This window comes from Zootoca vivipara, chromosome 7 (assembly GCF_965207765.1).
Source record: "Zootoca vivipara chromosome 7, rZooViv2.hap1.1, whole genome shotgun sequence".
Classification (NCBI taxonomy): domain Eukaryota; kingdom Metazoa; phylum Chordata; class Lepidosauria; order Squamata; family Lacertidae; genus Zootoca; species Zootoca vivipara.
In genome coordinates this window covers 93668144-93692899 of record NC_142590.1, presented here as the reverse complement: position 1 = coordinate 93692899, position 24756 = coordinate 93668144, and the positions used below count along the sequence as shown (strand labels likewise).

The 24756-nt window shown below is 47.3% G+C and overlaps 1 protein-coding gene across 1 annotated transcript in view; it reads right to left on the bottom strand.

Moving 5' to 3' along the window:
- The window catches only part of TGM2 (transglutaminase 2), a 51647-nt gene extending 39228 nt beyond the window's left edge, over positions 1-12419 (bottom strand). The window contains exons 1-2 of the mRNA XM_035122354.3: positions 12343-12419; positions 2744-2923 (exon numbers count right to left, since the gene is read on the bottom strand). Coding sequence (XP_034978245.2) covers positions 2744-2923; positions 12343-12352 — 190 coding nt within the window. The 5' untranslated portion in view covers positions 12353-12419. The remainder of the gene's footprint in view (positions 1-2743; positions 2924-12342) is intronic.
- Between the last annotated feature and the right edge of the window lie 12337 nt (positions 12420-24756).

The following is a 24756-nucleotide window of genomic DNA, read 5'->3' as shown; positions in this document are numbered from 1 at the left end:
ATCTTTTTATGTTCTTAAATCCTGGGGCAAGACGTCTTTGCACTGTCAAATCGCCATCTCCCTGTCTGAAAGCATTATGCTCAGAGAGGAATGCCAAGGGCTGGATTTCATGTGCTAACAATTTGGCAGGACACTTCTGCTTCGACAAACCAGGAAAACGTAACAGAGCCCTCACACAGGAAAAGAACAGGCAGGGCAGGAAGGTATGGAGTTAGAGAAATACTGGCTCTTAGAATCACAGAACTGTGGCACTGGAAGGTGCCCCCAAGGACATCTAGCCCAACCCCCATGCAGTGCAGGAATCTCAGCCAATGCATCCCTGGCAGATGGCCACCCAACCTCTGCTTAAAAACCTCCAAGGAAGGAGAGTCCGCCACCTCCCGAGGGAGTCTGTTCCCACTGTCAAATGGCTCATACCACTAGAACGTTCTTCCTAATATTTGGTCAGATAATTGGTTCCAGGTAACTTGGATAATGGATTCAGGTCCTCCCCTCCAGAGCAGGAGAAAATGGCAGCCCACTTGATGTTTGAAGGTGGCTCTCCTGTCCCCTCTCAGCCTTCTCTTTTCCAGGCTAAATTGTACTGTGTCCAGTTCTGGGCACCACAGTTCAAGAAGGATACTGACAAGCCGGAACGTGTCCAGAAGAGGGCAACCAAAATGGTCAAAGGCCTGGAAACGATGCCTTATGAGGAACGGCTTAGGGAGCTGGGTATGTTTAGCCTGGAGAAGAGAAGGTTAAGGGGTGATATGATAGCCATGTTCAAATATATGAAAGGATGTCATATGGAGGAGGGAGAAAGATTGTTTTCTGCTGCTCCAGAGAAGCGGACACGGAGCAATGGATTCAAACTTCAAGAAAGAAGATTCCACCTAAACATTAGGAAGAACTTCCTGACAGTAAGAGCTGTTCGACAGTGGAATTTGCTACCAAGGAGTGTGGTGGAGTCTCCTTCTTTGGATGTCTTTAAGCAGAGGCTTGACAGCCATATGTCAAGAATGCTTTGATGGTGTTTCCTGCTTGGCAGGGGGTTGGACTGGGTGGCCCTTGTGGTCTCTTCCAACTCTATGATTCTATGATTCTACTCAGCTCCTTCCACTGCCAAATCCCAGCTTCCCAACCTGCGCAAGTCCTGTCCATCCCCTTAAAGCTGCCTCTCTTCCTCCAGCTGCTCCCCGCACAGCTCCCCCCCTCTTCTCACAGCAGAAACAGGATCTTTTGCTCTCTCTTTCCATTCCTGCTTCCTCCGCAAAAGTCCCCCCTTGTTTGCTTTTGCAACACCTCTGTAGCCACCGGCCAAAATGAAATGGATTTCCAGGGCCCCCCTGCTGCAAAATTCCAGGAGGATGACTCCCTTTTTTCCGCCAGCATCTCCTGAGCCCAACAACAAAGCGAGAGAGGGAGAGGACTCTGGCAAGGGACGGAGGCCACCCATCCTCTGCCAGGTTTTCCTTTCCCTGCTGCATTGTCCACAGAAGAACAATAAGGGAAATTTGGCAAAAATAATCAGGAAGAAAGGAAAAAAGAAGGAACCAAGTTGTTGGCTGGTTTTTTTTTTATTAAAGTCAGAAAAAAATGCTTGGCAGGATTGGAAAGGAGCAAAAGTGGGCCTGCACAATTACTTAGTAATAATCATAATAGAGATTTTATTTGTACCCCACCCTTCTGACTGGGTTGCCCCAGCCATTCTGGGCAGAGGCAGCTGCTAACTCAACTCCCTCGGAAAGTAGTGAAGTCTCCTTCACTGGAGGTTTTCAAACTGAGGTTTTTAAACCTGTCAGGGATCCTTGCATTGAGGGGGGTTGAGCTAGATGACCTTTGGAGTCCCTTCTGTGATCTACGATGCCAGTGCCGGCCACTGAGGTTTTCTATCGTCTTAGTCCTGGAAACAGGGCTAAAAACCCTTAAGGTGTATTATTATGAGTTTTAGGCTGTTATTTCAGTTTACATCAAGCCCTTCCACCCATTTGGCCCCAGCATTCAAAGCTACTTCACCCCAGTGACATTTCGACAGAGTCACATTAAAAAGCAGTCTTGAGACTGGGGGAAACATTCAGACTCAGTTCCCAGGCGCGAGCCAGCAATGCACCAGAGAGCACTGAGGACCAGGATTTGTGTGGTGAGGTCAAGATCCAGACCTGTGACCCACATGTGGAGCATGGATTCTCACAGTCTCATCAAATGTCCAGCTCAGTCCTATGCACAGGTTGGTGGGCTGAACCTCCGCCTTAAGAGCAGCACTGCCTTAATCCGTATTTATTTATTGCATTTATACCCCCATCATTTTCTCCATGGGGATCCCCCACCCTCATTTAATCCCCACAACAACTCTGTGAGGTAGGTCAAGCTGAGAGAGGGGGGATTCGAACCCTGATCTCCCAGGTCCCAGACCAGCTCTTTAACTACAGTACCACCACTGGGTCTCTAAAGTCCAACAAGATTTATTTGTTTTATTAATATAATGCCTGGTAGGCTAGGCTGAGAGGCAGCAACTGGGCCCAGGTCACCCTGGAAGAACTTCATGGCCGGGGGGAGGGATTTGAACCCTGGCCTCTCCCAGGTCCCAGTCCACCACCCTAACCACTACACAACACTACCTGTCTACTTGCTTGCCACTGATTTTGAGGAACCTGGTGCCCTCCAGAGGCTGCAGAACTCCAGCACCCTGGGAGTTGTGGTCCAGCCAAGTCCAGAAGGCAGCAGGATGGAGGAGGATGTGCTAGGAGCATCGAGGAGGACTCACCTGTCTCAACGTGGAATGTGAGCTGGTCCACGCCTGCCTGGTATGCCCTCCCAGAAAAGTGCAGGGTGATGGTGAACGGCTGCCCCCTGCGCACGATGAGCTGCCGGTTGCCGTTTTCGGAGGTCCGGTGGTCCCGATTGTTGCGCTCGCATTCCAGGTCCCATGTTTCTAGCTGGAGATCTGCACGGGTAAAGGAGAAGGAAAGTCCTTTTTCACGCAGCGCATGGTCAAGCTGTGGAACTCACTGCCCCAGGAGGCCAGGGGGTGGCCACCGACTTAGATGGCTTTAAAAGAGGATCGGACAAATTCTGGGAGGAGGAGAGGGCTATTGAGGGCTATAAGCCACAATGGCTCTGCCCAGTCTCCACAGTTAGAGGCAGCGATGCTTCTGAATCTCAGGAGGGGAGAGTTGCTCGGATCCTGCTTGCAGGTTTCCTAGAAGACGCATCTGGTTGGTCACTGTGAGAAAAGGGGGTTGGCCTCATCCAGCTGCCTCTTCTTAACAGTTCCAGTGAATACAGAAGCAAGCTCTAAATCATAGGGATGTACATTAGAATCAAACCAGTTTAGGGAATAGGGCTGGGCTGCTGAGGTAGGTGGTGGAATCAGCATCTCTGGAACTCCTCGAGGCAAGATTGATCATAGAATTGTAGCCCAACCCCGTGCAATGTAAGAATTTGATCCAGAAGGCTCTTCTCATGTTGTTATCAAAATACAGGTCAGGTAGAGGTGTGGGTGAGGTTTAAACCAAACCACTTGAACATGTATCTCTCCCACCTTTCTTCTTTTTTAAAAAAAACAAAAACAAAAGCAGCCTTTGGAGGAACTTTCAGTGGAGAAACTGCAGGGAGGGGTGAGTGTGTTTGTGTGGCCTAATCCTTAGGCACTTTCCACGCAGCGGTGGAAATAACTTATATTTCTGGCCAGGGGTGTTCCTCTGATTCTAAGTTCAAGCCTGTGACGATCCACTTGGCTGCAGGAGCAGCAACAGTCAGGAGGATGGGGGCCTCTTTGGAAAGAGCCCGTCCCCCTCTTGCTGGCAGCTGGTTGGAGTGTTAATCACCCCGTTGCTATTGTTGCTTCCTTTCCAACATGAAACAGACCCCCATCCCATCCCCTCTTCACCTTCCTTGGGGGAAATGAACAAAGCAAAGTTTAACGGCTCTCGCTTGCTGGATCGTATTTTTCCAGGAGTTTCAACCTCCTAGATGCACAGTTGTCTGGCAGCTGGGGTGTTTTGCAATGTTGTATTCCCAATTCTGCATCATTATTATTATCATCATCATTAGTATTAAAATAATAAGAGCTTAAGTAAAAAATTAAAAAGAGCATCTTTGGATGAGACCAAAGGTCCACATAGATTAATGTGCTGTTTCACACACTGGCGGATCAGGTGTCCCTGGGCACAGAGGAAATAGCCATTCTTGCCCTTCTTCCCCAGGATGTGGCTTCCAACTTTGGCCTCATCCAGGCCTCCTTGTGTGCCCTGTTTCTAGGTACAGGTCTGGGGGTTTAAAGCTTTGTTTTGGTCCCAGCAGTTTCCCGGGGAAAACCCACATTTTACTGCTGAACTGGAGCAAACTGCAATCGAGTTTCCTGCAGATTGCTGTTTCCTCTGATTCAGTGGTAAATCAGGATCAACCCCCAACACCCCCCCCCCCTGTTTGGACATGGAGCTTTAAAGCACTGGCCTGTGCTTGGAAAGCAGGTTGCAAAAAGGAGTTTGGATGAGCCCTTCCTTTGTCCCAGAAAGCCACCTTGACTGACAGCTCTTGACAGACCCTTCCCTCGCGCCCACCCTCCTCCATGAATTTGCCACAACTTCATTTAAAGCCGGAAGCTTTCACCAAACCTTGGGGCCGTGAATGTTATTATTTATTTAGTTGTTTCATAAAAAATTATACACTGCTTGACTGTATTTTTAAAAAGCTGTCAAAGCGGTTTACGAAAAGGTAAAACAATAAAATAAATAAATGCAGCCATAGCTTAAAACATAAAAAGCTAAAATACTAAAAGAGGTCAAAATTCACACCAACTTCCTAAGCAGGCTTGTCTAAACAAGAATGTTCTTAGCAGGCGCCAAAAGGAATACAGTACAGTCAAGGCGCCTGCTTGATATCAAGAGGGAAGGAGTTCCAAAGGCTTGGTGGTGCTGCACTGAAAGATCAAATTCTTATAAATGTGGAACCACCAATTGAAGTGGTTTCATGGATGCATGGGGGGGGGGAGGATCTCATAGGTAAGCCAAGTTGTTTAGGGCTTTATAGACTAATAGTCTTTGTCCATGGAGTTTTCTTGGCAGGGATACTGGAGTGGCTTGCCAGTTCCTTCTCCAGGTGGATCACGTTTAGTCATAACTCTCCACTATGACCTGTCCATCTTGGGTGGCCCTGCATGGCATAGCTCATAGCTTCTCTGAGTTATTCAAGCCCCTTCGCCACGACAAGGCATTGATCCATGAAGGAGACTGCTGGAGGAGACTCTTGAGAGTCCCATGGACTGCTAGAAGATCAAACCTATCCATTCTTAAGGAAACCAGCCCTGAGTGCTCCCTGGAAGGACAGATCGTGAAGCTGAGGCTCCAATACTTTGGCCACCTCATGAGGAGAGAAGAATCCTTGGAAAAGACCCTGATGTTGGGAAAGATTGAGGGCACTAGGAGAAGGGGACGACAGAGGACGAGATGGCTGGACAGTGTTCTCGAAGCTACGGACATGAGTTTGACCAAACTGCGGGAGGCAGTGCAAGACAGGAGTGCCTGGCGTGCTATGGTCCATGGGGTCACGAAGAGTCGGACACGACTAATCGACTAAACAACAACAGACTAATAGTAACATCTTGAACTTGGTCCTCAAAAGTACTATAGCAGCCTAAACAAATTAGAAGGTATTTGCCTGGTACCTAAAGGGAAATAGGATTTGTCTTATAAGGTTTGGTTTCCATCCATCAGTTCTGTGAACAAATGGGAGGCCCAGTTTCTGCCCTTCTTGCCATCTCAAATGCCAGGGGTCCTGCGCTGATCAAGAGCCCCTTCCTAATTGCCACCTATGTCCCATCAGGCTGGGAACACAAATGAAAAAAGGGCATTTGCGACAGATGCTCCTAGAACAGAGGGACCCCCATCCCCAAACCCTTTCAGGCTTTAGAGGCAACACTTAGGATAGCTAAAACTCCTATCCCTACAATATCGAAGTGGGTTGAGAAAATCTAGTCCCTCGTAACTAGCATCAAGCTAACTTACTACAAAAGAAGACTTATAAACCAGCCTAGCAGGTTTATGGACCGACGGGTATTTTTTGTAACATTTTGGAACAAGTTAAATTATAATGTCCAACTTTAGGCTGCTTTCAGCCAGCTGTAACAGGATTTCTCAAAGCTCTTTATGTTTGGTTTATTTTGTTTATCAATACTGTAGACTATGTTTTAAAAATACTTTTGAAAAAGGAACGCTAGTGCTGTGAATGCACTGCCTTGAGTCCAAGGTGTGTTGCAAGAAAAATATCCGTGTCCTGAAATCGCCTGCCAGTCTAAATGCATGATCATTAAATTCTTTGTAGCTGAGGACAGTCTTTTCCTTTTGGTCAAAACAGGAGTTGCTCAGGTTGTGGGAACATTAAAACCACAGGAAAGCATCTGAGGGAATGTCCTCAAAACTTTCTGAATTTTACAGTCCCCTGCCAAGTACCTCTAGTGTAGCTATTGTCTAGTGCGATCATTTCCCCCACCTTACAGGCATAATCCTTGCAGGACTTCCCACTGGAATGAACAGGAAATCGGGAAAAAACTCCTCTGTGTTCAGTGTGAAAGCCCCGTCTCTGGTGCTTAACCTGTGATGGCCACCATTGCACTTTCCATCTGGCGATGGTGTGCATGGAAGAAGGAACCAGCCCTGGCTGGAAGGGAGAAGTGCTTTCCCAAATTACTTGTTTTGGGAACAGTGTCTGCTGCTCCATTTCCACATTTGCTTTCCCCTTGACCTTGAAGAAATGTGTCACAGGACACAAGGCTCTCCGTTAGTCAGGGCAGAACAGCCCGTTCTGGGAAGATGAGGCAAAGTCCTCCCTTTTCACCACCAGCAAGGCTAACAAGGAAGAGATGCCAAGATAGGATGGATTCAAGTCACACTTGGCAGGTTGCAAGAAATTAAAACACAATATTTAAAAACCGTTTGAAACAATTTAAAATTACAGCAATAAGGTGGGTCCTTTCGGAGAGGGTACCCTAATCCTCAACTGAGTGGGGAAGAAAGCAAGCCAACTGTTTATGGGCCACAATTCAGGGTGAAGATACACACAATTGACCCCTTCCTGCCTGTCTCTTGAGCAACATGTCATCCAAAACATTATTATTTATTATTTCTTCAATTTATTAGTTGCTCACTACTTCAAAAGTCCCTAATTAACCTGCAAAGCTTAAAGGTAAAGGTAAAGGGACCCCTGACCATTAGGTCCAGTCGTGACCGACTCTGGGGTTGCGGTGCTCATCTCGCATTATTGGCCGAGGGAGCCGGTGTACAGCTTCCAGGTCATGTGGCCAGCATGACAAAGCCGCTTCTGGTGAACCAGAGCAGCACATGGAAACACCGTTTACCTTCTACTTGCACTTTGACGTGCTTTCGAACTGCTAGGTTGGCAGGAGCTGGGACCGAGCAACGAGAGCTCACCCCGTCACGGGGATTCGAACTGCCAACCTTCTGATCGGCAAGCCCTAGGCCTAGTCTCTGTGGTTTAGACACACCTTAAAGTACATAAAGGTCTCTTATATGAAAAGTGGAGCAAGTTTGCTGCTCTACACAGTAGTGGTGCACATTGAGTACCCTGGAGCTGCTGGGCATCATGGGGGCTGCAAGGCACGGGAGCCACTGTCTGTCCCTCAAAAAAGCTAAACAACTTCGGCTGGTCTCCTAAAAAAAAGGCTCTGCCCCAGGCAGTGTGTGTGTGTGTGTGTGTGTGTATGTGTGTGTGCGCGCTACACCACTGGCTCCACAGGTTAGAATCCGAACCAAAGCATTCAAATGACAAGGAGGAGATCCAGACTGAAGATTGGAAAGAACCTTCTGATTGCAAGAGCCATTCAGCAAGAGGACAGACTAACTTGGAAGGGGGCGGAGGTTTCCAAACAGAGGTTAGATGGCTACCTACCAGCAATTCTTTAGCTGTGATTCCTGTGCTGCCCAGGGTTGGACTGGATGACCCTTGGGGTGCCATCCATCTCTACAGCTCTGTAATTCTATGAGCTTCCCACCCTTTGTGCCCTCCAGAAACTGGTACTCAGTAACATCATGGCCTCCAGCCGTGAAGGCAGATCATAGCCATTGTGGCTTATAGCCTTCGATAGCCCTCTCTTCCTCCATGAATTGACCTCATCCTCTTTTAAAGCTACCCCAGTGGGTTGCCATTTCTGCCTCCTGCAGGAGGGAGTTCCAAAGATTAGCTATGGAACAGGGCAGCACATTGGTGGAAGCTGGTTGGCCACTGGGAGAATCAGATGCTGGACTAGACGGGCCATTGGTTTCATCCAGCAGAGTTCATGTTGTGTTTATTTTGATTATTATTATTATGTTTATTATTATTAAAGCTGCTGTTGAGAATCCTCCTCCTGGTTGTGGGCCTCTTTAGTCCCTAGTTCCTCCCTTGCAAGTCAGCCACACTCTCTTAAACTTCTAACACAGACTCTCACGTGAGCATCCGGCAAAATGAGGCAACTGGTGGTATTTTTTTTTCCCACTATCTCCTCTGTGCTGACAGCTTGGAAAGGTGCCAACCTAGATCTGCCAGTAGCAGAGAAGTTGACATCTGTCGTAGTCCTTGTGTAATTGGGCGGCCCGTGCACAGTCAGCGCTCTTTGGGGTCTAGTGAATGTGCAGCGGCTGGCGATTGTAAATCTACATGCAGCTATTACACGCAGGGAAAGAGGAGAGGAACGGGTCATGGAACAGCCCTTCTGCGAGCACGGATGCTTCTGAAACAATCCTCATTTAAGGAAGAGCACACAGCTCATGGCCTTTGCATGTGAAAGGTCCCAGGGTCAGTCCCGGACAGTGTCTCCAAATAGGGCTGCGAGAAACTCCTGCCAGAAACCCCCTTACCAGTCGGGGTAGATAATACTGTAGTGAGCTTTAATTTTTTTATTTCCTGCCCTTCACCCCAGAGTGGGTCACAGCATTAAAAACAATTTAAAACAACTTGCAGCTATAAAACAGCCTCAGCCCTGTATACCTGAAGGAGCATCTCCACCCCCACCCCATCATTCAGCCCGGACACTGAGGTCCTCCTCCAAGGGCCTTCTGGCAGTTCCCTCACTGCAAGAAGTGAAGTTACAGGGAACCAGGCAGAGGGCCTTCTCGGTGGTGGCACCCGCCTTGTGGAATGCCCTACCTTCAGTTGTGAAGGAAATAAACAACTATCTGACTTTTAGAAGACATCTGAAGGCAGCCCTGTTTAGGGAAGTTTTTAATGTTTGATATCTTATTCTGTTTTAATATTCTATTGGAAGCCACCCAGAGTGGCTCGGGAGACCCAGCTAGATGGGAGGGGTATAAATAAATTATTATTATTATTATTATTATTATTATTATTATTATTATTAAAATGAGGTGGGTCCTAAAACCACACACCTCAGGTATAAAAAGCCAGAGTAAGAAGATGCGTCATCAGCAACCTCTGCAGAATGCACAGTGAAGGTGCCAGGCCCACCTCCATGGAGAGGGGATTCTGCAGCTTGGGGGCCACCACAGAGAAGGCCCTCTGCCCCTGGGCCTCTGAAAGTGGAGGGACTACCAAGAGGGCCCCTCTCTATCCTTTGCAGCATTCAAGAGGGAAGGTGGTCCTTCAGGTATTTGGGGCCTGAGGAGCACCTGGAATGGCACCTGGAAACGAAATGGCAACCGGCACAGCTCATTTAAAACAGGGGTTGTGTGAGATCTAAATGGAACCCACAAGGCTGCCTTAAGGGTATCCAGCGCTGTGCGCAAAAATCCCTCCGGCGCCCCCCCCCAACAGGCTTGCTAGGCACCGTTGTAATGGCGGCTAGCCAGCCTGCTGTTGCGAGGGGGCGTGGTGGGAACAGCGCACCGAAAGTGCCTGGGAGCTCGCTGGGGTGCCCCTGAGAGGCCGGCGCTCTGGCACAACGCGCCAGTCAGCTCAGTAGGAAGGACGGCTCTGGGAACCCTAGAAATCGGGCTGCTGCATTTTGGGCCAACGGAAGTTCCTGAGTTTCTCCAAGGGCAGCCCCATGGGGAGCACATTGCAGGAACCCAACTCGGAAGTCACCAGAGTTGTACAGTAGCCAGATGGACCAAAGGTCTGACTCAGAACAAGGAATCTTCCTACGGTCTATGTTTCTATCTGAATCCCCCCATGCCCAGATTTTGGAGCTATTTCCAAAGTGGAACAAATATGCCTTAATGATCTGCTACTGATGTTGTTGCTGTTTGTTGTTCTTGTTGTTGTCCTATCCCTTTCCCAAACCGGCAGCTTACATAAATTTAAATGAGAGGTCAATTTTAAAAAAGCTAAAAACATACCAAAGAGAATCATTGTTGTTGTTTAGTTGTTTAGTCGTGTCTGACTCTTTGTCATTAGAAAGCAATAAAACCCTAATAGAATTAAAACACACACACACACACCAGAGCCTGGGCAGGTTCTTTTTCCAACTTCTGAATTTGTATCGGTTACGATTGCACATGTGCCATAACCCCAGGGCTCTCTTTCCATTTTTCTCTCCCTGCCCCCATTGCCAGTGCCCACACATGGACACGGAGGCACACCGCAAGAAAGCAAACTTGGTGTTATGCTACATGAACAACATCTATGTCGATATTCCTGAGGAAAGAGGTTGCACTGGCTTGCAAGGGCCAATGGACTCCTTGGTAAAGCATCACTGGAAAAGAAAAGGGCCAAAAGCATACAGACAATCACCCCATAGAATCTTGGGGTCACCTAGTCCAACCTCCTTGCAATGCTGGAATCACAGCAGAAGAATCCCGGACAGTCTCTCTCCAACCTCTGTTTAGAAACCTCTGGGGAAAGAGATTCTGGCCCCTTCCCAGGTTGATGGCTTCTTCTTTGTTCTTGTAAAAAAGCAGAAGAATGGGAGGAAGCTTCCCAAGGGAGAAAACCCGAAGAGTCCAGCTGAAGGGGGCTTGTCAATTTTCACAAGGACTTAACCCTGTGAGGTAAGCGAAGCCAAGTAATGGTGCTGGTGACTGACCACACTGGTGAATTTCACAGCTGAGCTGAGATTTGAACCTGGGGCTTCAGAAATAGCCCTCGTGCCCATCCCAATGGGAGAGGAGAGGTGGTCTTGCAAATCTCCCCTGCAAGGGTTCAGACCAGCTCATGCTTAGGAAGTTTGCAAAGCAGCTGGAGTCTTGAAAGAGGCTGAGTCGTATAAGCTACCAACTCAGGTTTTGCTAAGTGCTAGGAAAGTGTAAATTTTGCAAAGCTGATCCGAAATGAGCATTGCTTTAGGAGACCTCGGATGAAGATGAAACTGGTCTGTGAAAAAAGCAAAGCCAAGAGCCCCTGTTCTTAAGCGGTGGATCTCATGACCCATTCTCTCCTGAGAGACCCAGCAGTGTTTTTCCTATTAATAACAAGGACATGGAGGAATCAAGAATTAAACTTCAGAGAAGGGTGTTGAGGAAGATGAAAGGAAGCCAAGACCTGCAGAAGGAATTCTCTACAATTTTTCGCGCTAAAGCAGTTATTTGCATAGACCTGCAGGATGTCCATTCTGAATCTGAAGATGAGTTTCTGAAAGCGAAACCCAAGGGCAGAAAGCAAGAAAGCGGATTTGTCTCCTTGGCCAATGCGAGGAATAGCTGCAGAAAATATTCAGCTGAAAGACAGGGATTTAATTACAGTGGGGTTTGTGCAGAACAACATCCCATTGGGCTGTAACTGTTATAAATTCTGGATGTGCAAGAAGCACTCTGAAATAAATACATATATTTCATTTTCTAGCAACTGCCTGCAAACCCTATTCAAACATTCCAACTTTTTCTTCCAAAGTAAAATAAAAAAAATTCCTTCAGTAGCACCTTAAAGACCAACTAAGTTTTTATTTTGGTATGAGCTTTCGTGTGCATGCACACTTCTTCAGATACCAAAGTTTCCCTCTTTTATGGGGGTATTTTTTTTCTTACTTAAAAGCAAAAATTACTAAAAATGATTTCAGTATTATACAGATAAATTAATTGCTGCCTGCCCCAAAACTCACATAACTGCTTTAGCTTGTTTACCCCAACTTTTTCCAATTGAGAATTTCTTCTTTTTAAAAAAACAAAAACAACAACTAACAATCGGAACATCTTTCAACAACTGAGTGGACAGTTTAGGTTCAAGGAGTAAAAATAGTGCAGTTTGTTTCGACAAGGTTGCCATTAATAGAGTCGGTGAGTCGACTTGGAACATGCTCGTCCTGAAGTTAGCATGCATGCACACACAGTATCCTTTTGCAATGATCATATTACAATTAGGCAAAAAGCATTTGCAGAAAGACAGTGGGAAGAAGACAGAATCCCAAAGCCCCCAAAGCCAGAGAGAAGTGTTCCTACAGAGCTGTCTCTTCCTTTCCTTTCCCTTTTCTCTTTTTACCTTCTGCCATGCTGCCCGTCACAGGAGTCCTGCAATGCCTGGCTCTGCTTCTGCAAAAGGAGCTCCTAGCTTAGCTCCCCTGCCTGGCGTCTGTCCACTTATATACTCATCCAGAGAGCACACCCCCCCAGGCTGGGTGTATGTCTGGCCGTTGCCAAACAAAAGTTGTGGCAGAGGAAGGAGGAGGAGGGGGCGAAATGCAAACGCATTTCCAGGGGAAATTAAGGCTGCACTTGTTGAGCTTGAAAATGAATGAGCGGGCTTTTCAGTGACCAAGTCAATTGTGGCACAGCTGGAGAAAGAGCCCCCTCTAGCTGGATGATGAGCCCCATGTTCTCCCTAGGGGACAATACGCCACCATTGCCGCCCCCACCTGAAAACTGGGGCTCTGTGTGGCATTCACAGGGAGGGGGTAGGTCTCAATCCTTTTGAGAAACTGTGAGTAACAACAACAACTACTACTTATTATTTGTACCCCGCCCATCTGGCTGAGTCTCCCCGGCCACTCTGGGTGGCTCCCAATCAAGCATTAAAACAGTACAACATTAAACAAATGTTTAAGAAGCTAACCAACAAAAATACAGTAATGTACAACTCAACAATCCCATCTTCAGCAATGGGAGGGAAATAAAGCAGAGAACTGAATAATTTAAGGTGATGCAGATGTGTTCTCTTCATTCACAATCTTCTGTGCAATCTATATTCCAGAAAATACACCTCAGTATCTTCTCTTTTCAAGCTTGCTCTTCATTATCATCGTCTTCATCTTCATCATCGTCAGCTTTACTTTTGTTCCCTTCTCTTCCTCCTCCTCCTCATTGTCATCATCATCTTCATCGTCGTCTTCATCATCTTCTTCACCATCTTGCCGTCTTCATCATCATCTTCGTCGTCATCTTCATCGTCATCATCGTCATCCTCTGTCAGCTTTACTTTTTTCTGTGGAACTTTAGCCAATGTGACACCTGCAGGCCTTTTTGCTGTGTTGTGGAGTAAGAAGCAACATGACTTAAGCGTATGAAATTATATCTGGAATTGAGAAAGCGGACGCAGAAAAAGAATTCTCCCTCTCTCCCAACTCTAGAACTCATGGACATCCAGTGAAGCTGAATCTTGGAAGTTTCAGAACAGAGAAATGAAAGTTGTGCTTCACATAGTGCAGAATTAAACTGTGGAACTCACTGCTGCAGGAGGCAGAGGTGGCCACCAACCTGGGTGGCTTTAAAAGAGGATTAGGCAAACTCATGGAGGGGAAAGGGCTCTTGGCAGTCAGGCTTGCAAGCAGTACATGTGAAAAAGGATCCAGGGGGTCTTAATAAACCACAAGCTGAACATGAGTCAACAGTGTAATGGTGATGATGATGTTGACAACAACAACTACTTATACAACAACTTAATTATTTATACCCCGCCTATCTGGCTGGGCTTCCCCAGCCACTCTGGGCAGCTTCCAACGAAAGACTAAAAATACATCAAAACACCATTCATTAAAAACTTCCCTAAACAGGGCTGCCTTCAGATGTATTCTAAATGCCAGATAGTTGTTTATTTCTTTGACATCTGATGGGAGGGCGTTCCACAGGACAGCAGCAAAAAAGCTCATGCTATTCTAGGCTGCGTCAACAGAAGTCTAGTGTCCAGATCAAGGGAAGTCATAGTGCCACTCTATTCTGCTTTGGTCTGACCACACCTGGAATACTGTGTCCAGTTCTGGGTGCCACAATTTAAAGAGGTTGACAACCTGGAAGTTGCGCAGAGGAAGGCAACCAAGATGATCCAGGGTCTGGAAACTAAGCCTTGTGAGGAACGGTTGAGGGAGCTGGGTATGTTTAGCCTGGAAAAGAGGAGACTGAGAGGAGATAGGAGATCCATCTTCAAATATCTCAAGGGCTGTCACATTGAAGATGGAGCTAGCTTGTTCTCTCCTGCTGCGGAGGGTAGAACTCGAACCCATGGTTACAAGTTACAAGAAAGGAGATTCTGACTCCACATCAGGAAGAACTTTTTGACAGTAAGGGCAGTTTGGCAGTGGAGTGGTCTCCCTTGGGAGGGTGAGGACTCTCCTTCATTGGAGGTGTTTAAGCAGAGGTTGGATGGTCATTTGTCATGGATGCATTGCAGGGGTTGGACTAGATGACCCTCAGGAACACTTCCAGCTCTAAAATTCTATGATTCTATGACTGAACAATCATAAGGACATAAAGACACAAGAGACGGCAGCTGGATGAGACCAATGACTCGTCTAGCCAAGCATCCTGTTCTCACTAGATGCCCCAAAGGGAGACCTGTAGGCAGGATGCGATCACAAGAGAGCTCTCTCTTTCAGCGATTTCCAGCAACCAGTACCCAGAAGCATTGCTAGCTCTGGCTGTGGCAGCAGAGCAGAGCCATCATGGTGAATAGCTGTTGAAAGCCCTCTCCTACTGCATGGATTTATAAAGCCATCATTACCTCCTGGGGAAGGGAGTTCCATAGTTTAACAGTGGATGAAGAAGGACTTTTTCTCTGCCCTGCTTAATTCCATGGCTCAGATCTCGCCAACGACCTTCCCCCTGCTTGTCTCGCCGCATGTGTGCAGCAGCAGCCGCCTTCTTGACTCTCTTTTGTCATAGGAAAAATAGTTTTCAATAAATTTTAGAGTTTTATATTCATCGCAATGACATTATCTCAGAGAAAAAGAAATATGCAATTCCCATATCCCCCACCCCCACGACTCCCCTCAACCTCCTCTTCTGGTTCTTTACATATTAAGTTCTCCTGCTTATTTTCTTATACCTTAATATTGCATTCTTTAAATTGATTCTTGTTCTGTTCTTGTTCTTTTCCAATTAATCTCTATCTTTGATTTGTTAATTGTAAGTGTTTATTCAAACCCTGCTAGTGAGTCCACTTCTTTACAATGTTTCTGTAAGTACAACATAAATGGTTCCCAGACTTTTTTAAAGTCTCTATTGTCTTTATCTCGAAGTTTCTTCTTGACCGCCTCAAGTTATTTCCAAGTCAACATGTTTGACTTAACAGCTTGCTTAGACAACCAAGGAGTCAACTGGAGGGTGATGTGACTTGAAGAATCAGCCGCCGCCTCTGAGAAAAGCTGAGTCAAGAATTCTTCTAAATCTCAGCAGATGCCCTGCAGATCACCCTGTGGACATTAAAGCAGAAACAGAGACTCATGCAGAGTCCCCACCCCCAGGAACCACCAGGCTCTTTGGTAAATTTCTAGGGCTGATTCTGAAGTCTGGAGTGGGAGGAATCTTATTGTATCCCCACCCTTGCAGTAGGGCCTTGGCCTACGCCTTATGAGGAACAGTTGAGGGAGTTGGGTATGTTTACCCTGGAAAAGAGGAGACAGAGAAGTGATATGAGTGCCACCTTCCAGTTTCTGAAGGACTGTCCCATGGAAGAGGGAGCAAGCTTGTTTTCTCCTGCTTCCCAGGGGAGGACCTGGACCAGTGGCTTCAAATTATAAGATAGGAGATTCCGACTAAACATCAGGAAGAACTTTCTTATACAGTGGTACCTCGACTTACAAACGACTCAACAACCGAATTTTTTGACTTATGAATGGGGCAAATGGCCGCACGCTTACGAATTTCTCGACATCCGAACGGAAACTGTGGCGGTTTTAGATAGGGTTTTTTCAACTTACGAATTTTTAGAAGGGGTTGCTTCGACTTATGAATTTTTCTGTATCCAATGCATTCCTATGGGAAATCGTGTTTCCAATGGCGCTTTTCGACTTAGAATTTTTCGACCTACGAAGGTGCCTTCGGAACGGATTAAATTCGTAAGTCAAGGCACCACTGTAGTTAAGAGCTGTTTGACAGTGGAATGGTCTCCTTCAGGAGGTTTTGGACTCTCCTTCTTTGGAGGTTTTTAAACTAAGGTCAGATGGCCATCTGCCAGGGATACTTTAGCTATTATTCCTGCATTGTAGCGGGTTGGACTAGATGACCCTTGGGGTCCCTCCCAACTCAATGATTCTGATTCTGTGTCAGCTCCAATCCAAGGCTATCAATGGCTACTAAGCCATGATAGCTATGCTCTCCCTCCACCATTGGAGGCATAATCCAAGTTGCTGGAAACCACAGGAAGTGAGAATTGCTTTTGTCCTCGAATCCTGTTTGCAGGATTCCCACAAGCACCTGGTCACCCCCTGTGTAGACAGGAGACAGGTCTGGATGTGACATTGGCCTGATCCAGAAACATCTTCTCAGTCCTGTTGGAGATTGAACTTGGGGCCTCTTGCAGGAGAGGCGAGTTTTCAACCCTTGAGACACAGCAACAAACCCCACCATCCCCAGTCAGGGGCTGTGGATGGGAAGCTGTGCTGGGAGGGGGCAATGGAAGCTGTACTCCAAAACATCTGGAGGGTGCTGCATTTAGGAAAGCTGCCTTTGTATCTTCCAGCTGGACTTTGATTTCTGCTTTTGAGGGCACACTGCAGCATCAGCTAAATGCGGCACTTCGGGCTCAGACTTTCTGGTTTCCCGGGAGAAAAAATAATCCTCCATTTTTGCTTTTATTTCCCTGGGAATCTGGAGCTGCCCTTTGCAAAAGCTTGCCCTGCAGCGCTGCGGCCCCCACCCTCGCTGTGACTTGTCCCCCCCAGAGAGCTTTTAGTCCCCATGGGTCAACTGTGAGGCTTCCGCTCCCACCCTCCCACCAGACTGGCACCACCTGAGCAAAGTATTGACATTTGCACAGATATGCCTCTCAGATATGCCTCTTAGAACTGGATATGGAACAACTGATTGGTTCAAAATTGGGAAAGGAGTACGACAAGGTTGTATATTGTCTCCCTGATTATGTAACTTATATGCAGAATTCATCATGCGAAAGGCTGGACTAGATGAATCCCAAGCCGGAATTAAGATTGCCGGAAGAAATATCAAAAACCTCAGATATGCAGATAACACAACCTTGATGGCAGAAAGCGAGGAGGAATTAAAGAACCTTTTAATGAGGGTGAAAGAGGAGAGCACAAAATATGGTCTGAAGCTCAACATCAAAAAAACCAAGATCATGGCCACTGGTCCCATCACCTCCTGGCAAATAGAAGGGGAAGAAATGGAGGCAGTGAGAGATTTTACTTTCTTGGGCTCCTTGATCACTGCAGATGGTGACAGCAGTCACGAAATTAAAAGACGCCTGCTTCTTGGGAGAAAAGCAATGACAAACCTAGACAGCATCTTAAAAAGCAGAGACATCACCTTGCTGACAAAGGTCCGTATAGTTAAAGCTATGGTTTTCCCAGTAGTGATGTATGGAAGTGAGAGCTGGACCATAAAGAAGGCTGATCGCCGAAGAATGGATGCTTTTGAATTATGGTGCTGGAGGAGACTCTTGAGAGTCCCATGGACTGCAAGAAGATCAAACCTATCCATTCTGAAGGAAATCAGCCCTGAGTGCTCCCTGGAAGGACAGATCGTGAAGCTGAGGCTCCAATACTTTGGCCACCTCATGAGAAGAGAAGAATCCTTGGAAAAGACCCTGATGTTGGGAAAGATTGAGGGCACTAGGAGAAGGGGACGCCAGAGGACGAGATGGTTGGACAGTGTTCTCGAAGCTACGAACATGAGTTTGACCAAACTGCGGGAGGCAGTGCAAGACAGGAGTGCCTGGCGTGCTATGGTCCATGGGGTCACGAAGAGTCGGACACGACTAAACGACTAAACAAACAACAACAACAAATGCCTCTCAGTCCAGCTGAATCATGTTTGCATTGCTGGGATCAGATCTTGGCTCTGGCACTGACAGAGGGTGTGGGGTCCTCACCATCACCCCACTGAATCACCCTGTGCCCCACAAGGTGTCCTGTCCAGTTTCTTACCCTAACAGCTCAGGCATCATGTGCCCCTTGCTTAATCCATGCTTATGTTACAAAAATCTTCTTTTTCTAGTCTGACTTTAGATTGAACCTACTTTTTTGTTCCCATCAGGTAGTATGGATTTATAGCAGCAAGTTACTCCTTGACTCTTTGTTTTGTTGTCAAGCATTTTGACTACTTAATAAAGTCCTTTAAAAAAATAAATCAGAGCATCTGCATATACGAAACCCACATCCGTGAAAACAAAAAGCATCCACACGCACACTACAAAAATCTATAGGGAAAAGGTTTCAGCCACGGCTGACGCTGGCAGCTGAGCTTGTTTTGGTCCCTGCCTTGTAGAACAACCAAGTGAATGTGCTGCTGGCTTGCCAACATGTTTTCCTCTCCAGGAGCAGCGTGGACCGGCCCCTCGGCCATGAGATCAGCCAGCCAGCAGCGCCAGCCAAATGTGAAGTGAGCAAAACAGAGCGTCTCCATCCTTGCAAAGGATGCAAAAGCCAGCCTGAGCCCTGGCTCCGAAAGGCTCTCTCTGTTGCCCCACGCTGAATGCTGAATTAAGGAACAACCAGGTGCATTTTGACACCCACAGGGAGACCCCTCAGGCTCCAAGGAGTAGCGGCCTCCCTTCCCTGGCTTGCTTGCTTGCCTTCTCCACAGTGGGCCCTTGACTGATCATGACCTGTTAGGGCTGCAGGGAGGGTAGCGGGTCTTGGCTGTCACCGACAGCCGTCTTCTGCTGGTTTTGGAGTGACACAGCCTTCCCACTGCTTGGCAGGGGAAATATTGACGGCCACCTCCCTCCTTCTGCCTGGAATAGCAGAATAACCTTGCCCAGAATCAAAGAAAAGGTTTATTTGAAGGGGCTTCCAGATTCCAGTGCAGCAATATCATTTGTCGGGGGGGGGGAAACCACCCTGATTTTCACATATACGCTCTTGGGTCTGAACGGGCAGTGATGGACCAGGAACGAGACCCTGGGGTCACAGCAGACGGCGCGATGAAGATGTTGACCCAGTGTGAGGCAGCTGTGAGGAAGGCAAATTCCGTGCTGGGGATCATTAGGAAAGGAGTCGGAAGCAAGATGATGCCGTTATACAAATCTATGATGCAACCGCATTTGGAACACTGTGTACCGTTCTAGTTGCCTTGCCTCAAAAAAAGGATATTGTAGAGTTGGAAAAGGTTCAGAAAGGTACAACCGAAATGATCAAGGGAATGAAGAGACTTCTCCCCTACGAAGAAGGTTGCAGCATTTGGGACTTTTTGTTTAGAGAAAAGGCAAGTAAGAGGCAACAGCATAAATGTTTATAAAATTGTGCATGGCCCAGAGAAAGTGGATAATGACTCCCCCCCACACACTTCTCTGAAGAAGTGTGCATGCACACGAAAGCTCATACCTATGGCAAACTTAGTTGGTCTCTAAGGTGCTACTGGAATGATTTTTTTTCTTTTTCTCCCTCTCTCCTAACCCTAGAGCTCGTGAACATCCAATGAAGCTGAATGCTGGAAGATTCAGGTCAGATAAATGAAAACCCTTCTTTCATGCAGCCCAGAGTTAAACTGTGGAACTCCCTCCTGCAGGAAGGAGGCAGCGATAGTCACCAAGCCAGATGCCTTTAAAAGAGGATTAGGCAAATTGCCGGTAATGGAGGAGACGGCTATCAATGGCCCCTAGCCAGGATGGCTTTGCCCTACCTCCACGGTTGGAGGCGGCAACGCTTCTGAATCCCAGTTGCTGAAAACCACAGGAGGGGAGAGGGTTCTTGAGCTTGTATCCTGATTGTGCTTCTCCCTTTGGGGCATCTGGTTGGGCCCTGTGAGAACAGGATGCTGGACTAGATGGGCCATTGCTCTGCCCCAGCAGGCTCTGCTTGTGTTCCTATGAAGGGGCATCCGGACTCGAGAACTCAAACACGCTGGAGCTACAGCAGGGCATCCCAGCACCTCCTGGCCCGTGCCTGGTCCTTACCCTTATTGGGGCTCAAGGGGGACAACTCCTGGCCTTTCCACAAAGAACACCACACCGGCTCAGGTGAGAAAAGCAACAGAAATAGATTTCTTTGCCTACAGATACATTTTCCTCTGTGGGGCTACTAGCTTTACCCCAGGAGGGAAGTAAAGCTTCCGGATTTAGGGAAGGGCCCTAACTCAGCATCTGCCTTGCATGCAGAAGGCTGTGGGTTCAATCCCCTCTGGCATACGGTATCCCTGTAGGGCTAGGAGAGACTCCTGCCTGACACCCCAGAGAGCCACTTAGCATAGGTGATACTTAGCTAGACAGACCAATGACCTGACTCCGTCTAAGACACCTTCCTCTGTTCTTATGTCCACTCAGTCATGGGCGTGTTGGGCTGCCCTTCCTCGCAGGGACGTTGTTCATTGTAAAAATCAGATCCCCCGCCCTTGTTTTACGCAGGAAGAGAGCCAATATATGGAAAACAGATGTGGCCGACGGTGACCCAGTCAGGTCTCGGCTCAGAACCAGGAAAGTAAATGCTTCTTGCTTGCCAGGATGTGCCTTGGGGAAATGGGTGTTAAGGAGAGATTTGCAGAGGGATTTATTTTGGCAGGAGTCCTTTTTTTCCTGGAGGCCAAGACCGAGGCGTTGTCTGCAAGGGACCCCAGGTCCTCCTTTCAAGTCTCTCAGAACTTCCGTAGGATGTCACACAACAGTGAGCAAGGAGGAGGAGGAAGAGGAGGAGAGTCTTGCTTCAAATTCCTCTTTGTTCTGCTGCTGTTGACTTTGGACAGAGCTCAGCCCCAGCATCACTTCCGTCTTCTGCAGAGGCCACCACCTGCTTGGGCTGCCGCTCCAAGAGACTGGCACTAGAGTGGCTTCCCAGGCTCAGCTCAAGATCTGCATGTGGGGGTCAGGATGATGCCCTGAGGCCCTTCCAGTTCTTGGGGTCCTGTACTTAGTGATGGTTACAATCTAATTGAAGTGGCTGCCGATTTGGTCAGACAAGTTTCCTTGTAAGAAAATGAGCTTACCTGGCCACTCGAGAAGCTTCATCAGCATCCCCAAAGAGGGAGCCAGTTTGCCAGAGCTACAGTACAGCCAAGGCATGAAGCTCTCCAGGCTAATGGAGGGGATTTTCCTCCACCCACCTCACCTAGCTGCTAGGTACCGGTAGGAGAAGAGCCAAAGTTTCAGGGTGTGAGCTGAGCTGGTTGGAAGCTGGAGACAGAGACCTGCTTGTTCTGTGCTGGATCCAAAGCTGCGACAAATGGAGAAGTACAATCTGTTGGGGTGTTAATGTTGTGAGGGGCCCCCCTCAGGTTGTTTATAAGTGCAAATAAGGCCATATAATCCTAAAGACACCATAGTCTATGCCAGGGGTCCCCCAAACTAAGGCCTGGGGGCCGGATGCGGCCCAATCGCCTTCTAAATCTGACCCGCGGAGGGTCCAGGAATCAGCATGTTTTTACATGAGTAGAATGTGTCCTTTTATTTAAAATGCTTCTCTGGGTTATTTGTGGGGCATAGGAATTCGTTCATATTTTTTTTCAAAATATAGTCCAGGCCCCCACAAGGTTTGAGCAACAGTGGAACGGCCCCCTGCTGAAAAAGTTTGCTGACCCCTGGTCTATGCTGACCTTCATTCCAACGAAATGGAACCTGCGTGTCTGGAACCCCCAGTCTCTCACCGCTTGGAGATTGCAATGGTGTCATGTAGCAATGCAATATGAATCACCATTCACCAGGAAGTTGAATACCAAGAATTGTTGGCTAAACAGAGACAAATGTTTTTCAAAAAAAAATCAAACTAGATGTGTTAATTAGCTTCCAAATGAATGCCAGAATATATTTTGTGTCATCTAAGACTATTTCCTGCAAACATTTCACCTGCTCCACTACAGGTGTTAATAAGAGAATCTCAGCAATGATCATCAATCTGATACTTAAAAATAGTGACACGCGTGCCTGTTTAACATAATTTAAGCCCTAATGATCACTAACTGTGCTTTTTGCATCTCATTGCTATTCAACTCCCACCTTACAATTCTCTTTTATATACCTGTCAATGAAGATTTCACTTCATGCATTTGACTAAGTGCGATTGAGTTCCTAAAACCTCATGCTATAATAAGCATGCTAGCCTTTAACCTGGGATAAGTCTCTTTGACTGTTTTGGCACGCACTAGATTCACTTCCAAATACACACCCAGAGGCAGCTGCTCCCAATCTGCACTGCATTACTTTCCATAAATGTCTGCAATGGACTCCCATCCAAGCAGTGGCAAACCTCGCCACGTCCTAGAATGGTAGAGTTGGAAGGGACCCCCAAGGCTCATCTAGTCCAACCCCCTGCAATGCAGGAATCACAGCTAAAGAATCCAAGACGGATGGCCATCCGACCTCTGCTTAAAAATATCCAGTGAAGTCCGTCCCACTGCGGAATAGTTCCTGCCCTCAAAAAGCTCTTCCTAATGTTCAGCCGGAATCTCCTTTCTTGCCATTTGAATCTATTGGTTTGAGTCCTTGCTGGAGCAGCAGAAAACGCTTGCTCCAACTTCTCTCCAGATCTTTGAAGATGGCTCTCAGGTGACACCTCAGTCTGCTCTTCTCCAGGGTGAACATACCCAACTTCCTCAACAATAGCTGCATTCCACTCACACAAGACTCATGAGGTTTCCTCTGCACACCCACACATCTCTTCACCCTGCCTGGCCGCAAGAAGCACAATCACATTATTCACCGGAGGGTGTAACCTGGGGAGAGCGGATGTGGTCTTGGGAAAGTCCCAAGGGCAGATCCTGACCCCCGGGGAATGCTGCTTTGCAATCTCACCAGAAAGCCCTCGAGGCACCTTCCAGATCCAAACAGCAGCATGCACAACATGCATCGTAGCATAAATTATCAAAATGATGATTTGTGCAGAAATTTGATGGGAAATGTGTTTCCGAAGACTTCACCATGGTGATTTTGATCTCGATAGCAACATAACGAACATGACATGGATTAACACGGATTAACAAGTGAATGCAACCTGAATTGCTGTAACTACGTTCTTAATGGGCCTCCCAGGAGGACAAAAAGGATCCATTGAACGCTGCTCTGGTTTCAGACTTTAGGTTTGGGGATATGAACTAAAGCAACACGCATGTAAAATGGAAGTGTGGAAATATGGAAAAGAAATGGGACTGATGCCAAGATTTTCAGTATCACAAGCCTGTATCTTCTGTCCTTTTCCTCTGGAGAAGTCTAGTCTTAGTTGTGTTGATAGAATATTCATTGCCTTGTATAGTACTGTTCCTGTGTATCACATCCAGAACTTTCTCCAACCAGAGCCCTTTAAAACACGTAACTCATTTTTCACCATACGCATTAGAACTCTTCTTGTACTTTATTTTTGCAAGCAATATTTCTCTAGTATAATGCTTTTCTGTATTCTTTTGTCACTAATTTATATTTTTTGTGTCTGCACTGGTTGGAGAACTGCACTGCAAAGTTCAGAGAAGTGCAAACTCCGAAGCATAGCTGTGTTCCGCTTTGAAATTGGTTCAAGCAACACAAACGAACTAGACACGAAGCTGGATTTCTCCCCCAACCCTAGCCATGCTGCTGTGGAATCGGGCAGTGGGGAAAGCGGTGGGTTAACAACATAACTGGGTGCGTAAGTATGCCTGGCTTCAAGTCAAACTTCAAGGCCAGCCAGGATGCCTGCATTGCTTTTGACCCCCGAGAAGCAACACTCGGCACCGGCAGTGAGGCCACTGGCACGCAACCAAGCCAGCCGCGGCACCACAAGCCACTCGTCAATGAGCGGGAGGCTTGGGGATGTAAACGGCTTGGATGCGTGTCCAGGCTGCATGCGAGGGGGCTGGCAGAAAACCCAAATTTCTGACAGCAGATGGAGAGAGGCAGAAATCACAGAGCGCAACGGACACACGCCTGCTTTGTCCCAGTGTCTCCTGTAGATTAAATAGATCAAACTGATTTCATTTCAGCTGTTTGGTTGCTGTTGCCAACGCAGCTCAGGGTAAAGAAAGAACAAAACATTGGCAACTGGAAAGAGCTGTTTGCTCTGCATTTGAACTCCTCCAGTCTTAAAAATGTGACACCTGGCTGAGACCGGGATGTGTGGCTGAAAGGAGGGAGGGAGGGAGGGGAAACTCTCAACAGAGGCATCTCTCTTGGTGTGTAACAGCAGGAATCTGTGAACCAGCCTTGGCTTTCCACCTTTTCTCCTCTTTCCCATCTTCAGTTCAGTCCTTGCACAGCTCTCTTTTTGCAATTTTTCATCAGCTTATTGAGTGTGCATTCCTCCCATAATACAAATTCTTGCATGCAGTTTTGCCTACGCATTTTGCAAGCACTAGCCCCTACAGTGGTACCTCGGGTTACAGACGCTTCAGGTTACAGACTCTGCAAACCCAGATATAGTATCTCGGGTTGAGAACTTTGCTTCAGGATGAGAACAGAAATCGTGCGGCGGTGGTGCGGCAGTCCCCATTAGCTAAAGTGGTACCTCAGGTTAAGAAGTTTCAGGTTAAGAACGGACCTCCGGAACGAATTAAGTTCTTAACCAGAGGTACCACTGTATTATAATTCAGCTTTGTATGCTCTTTCAATGTA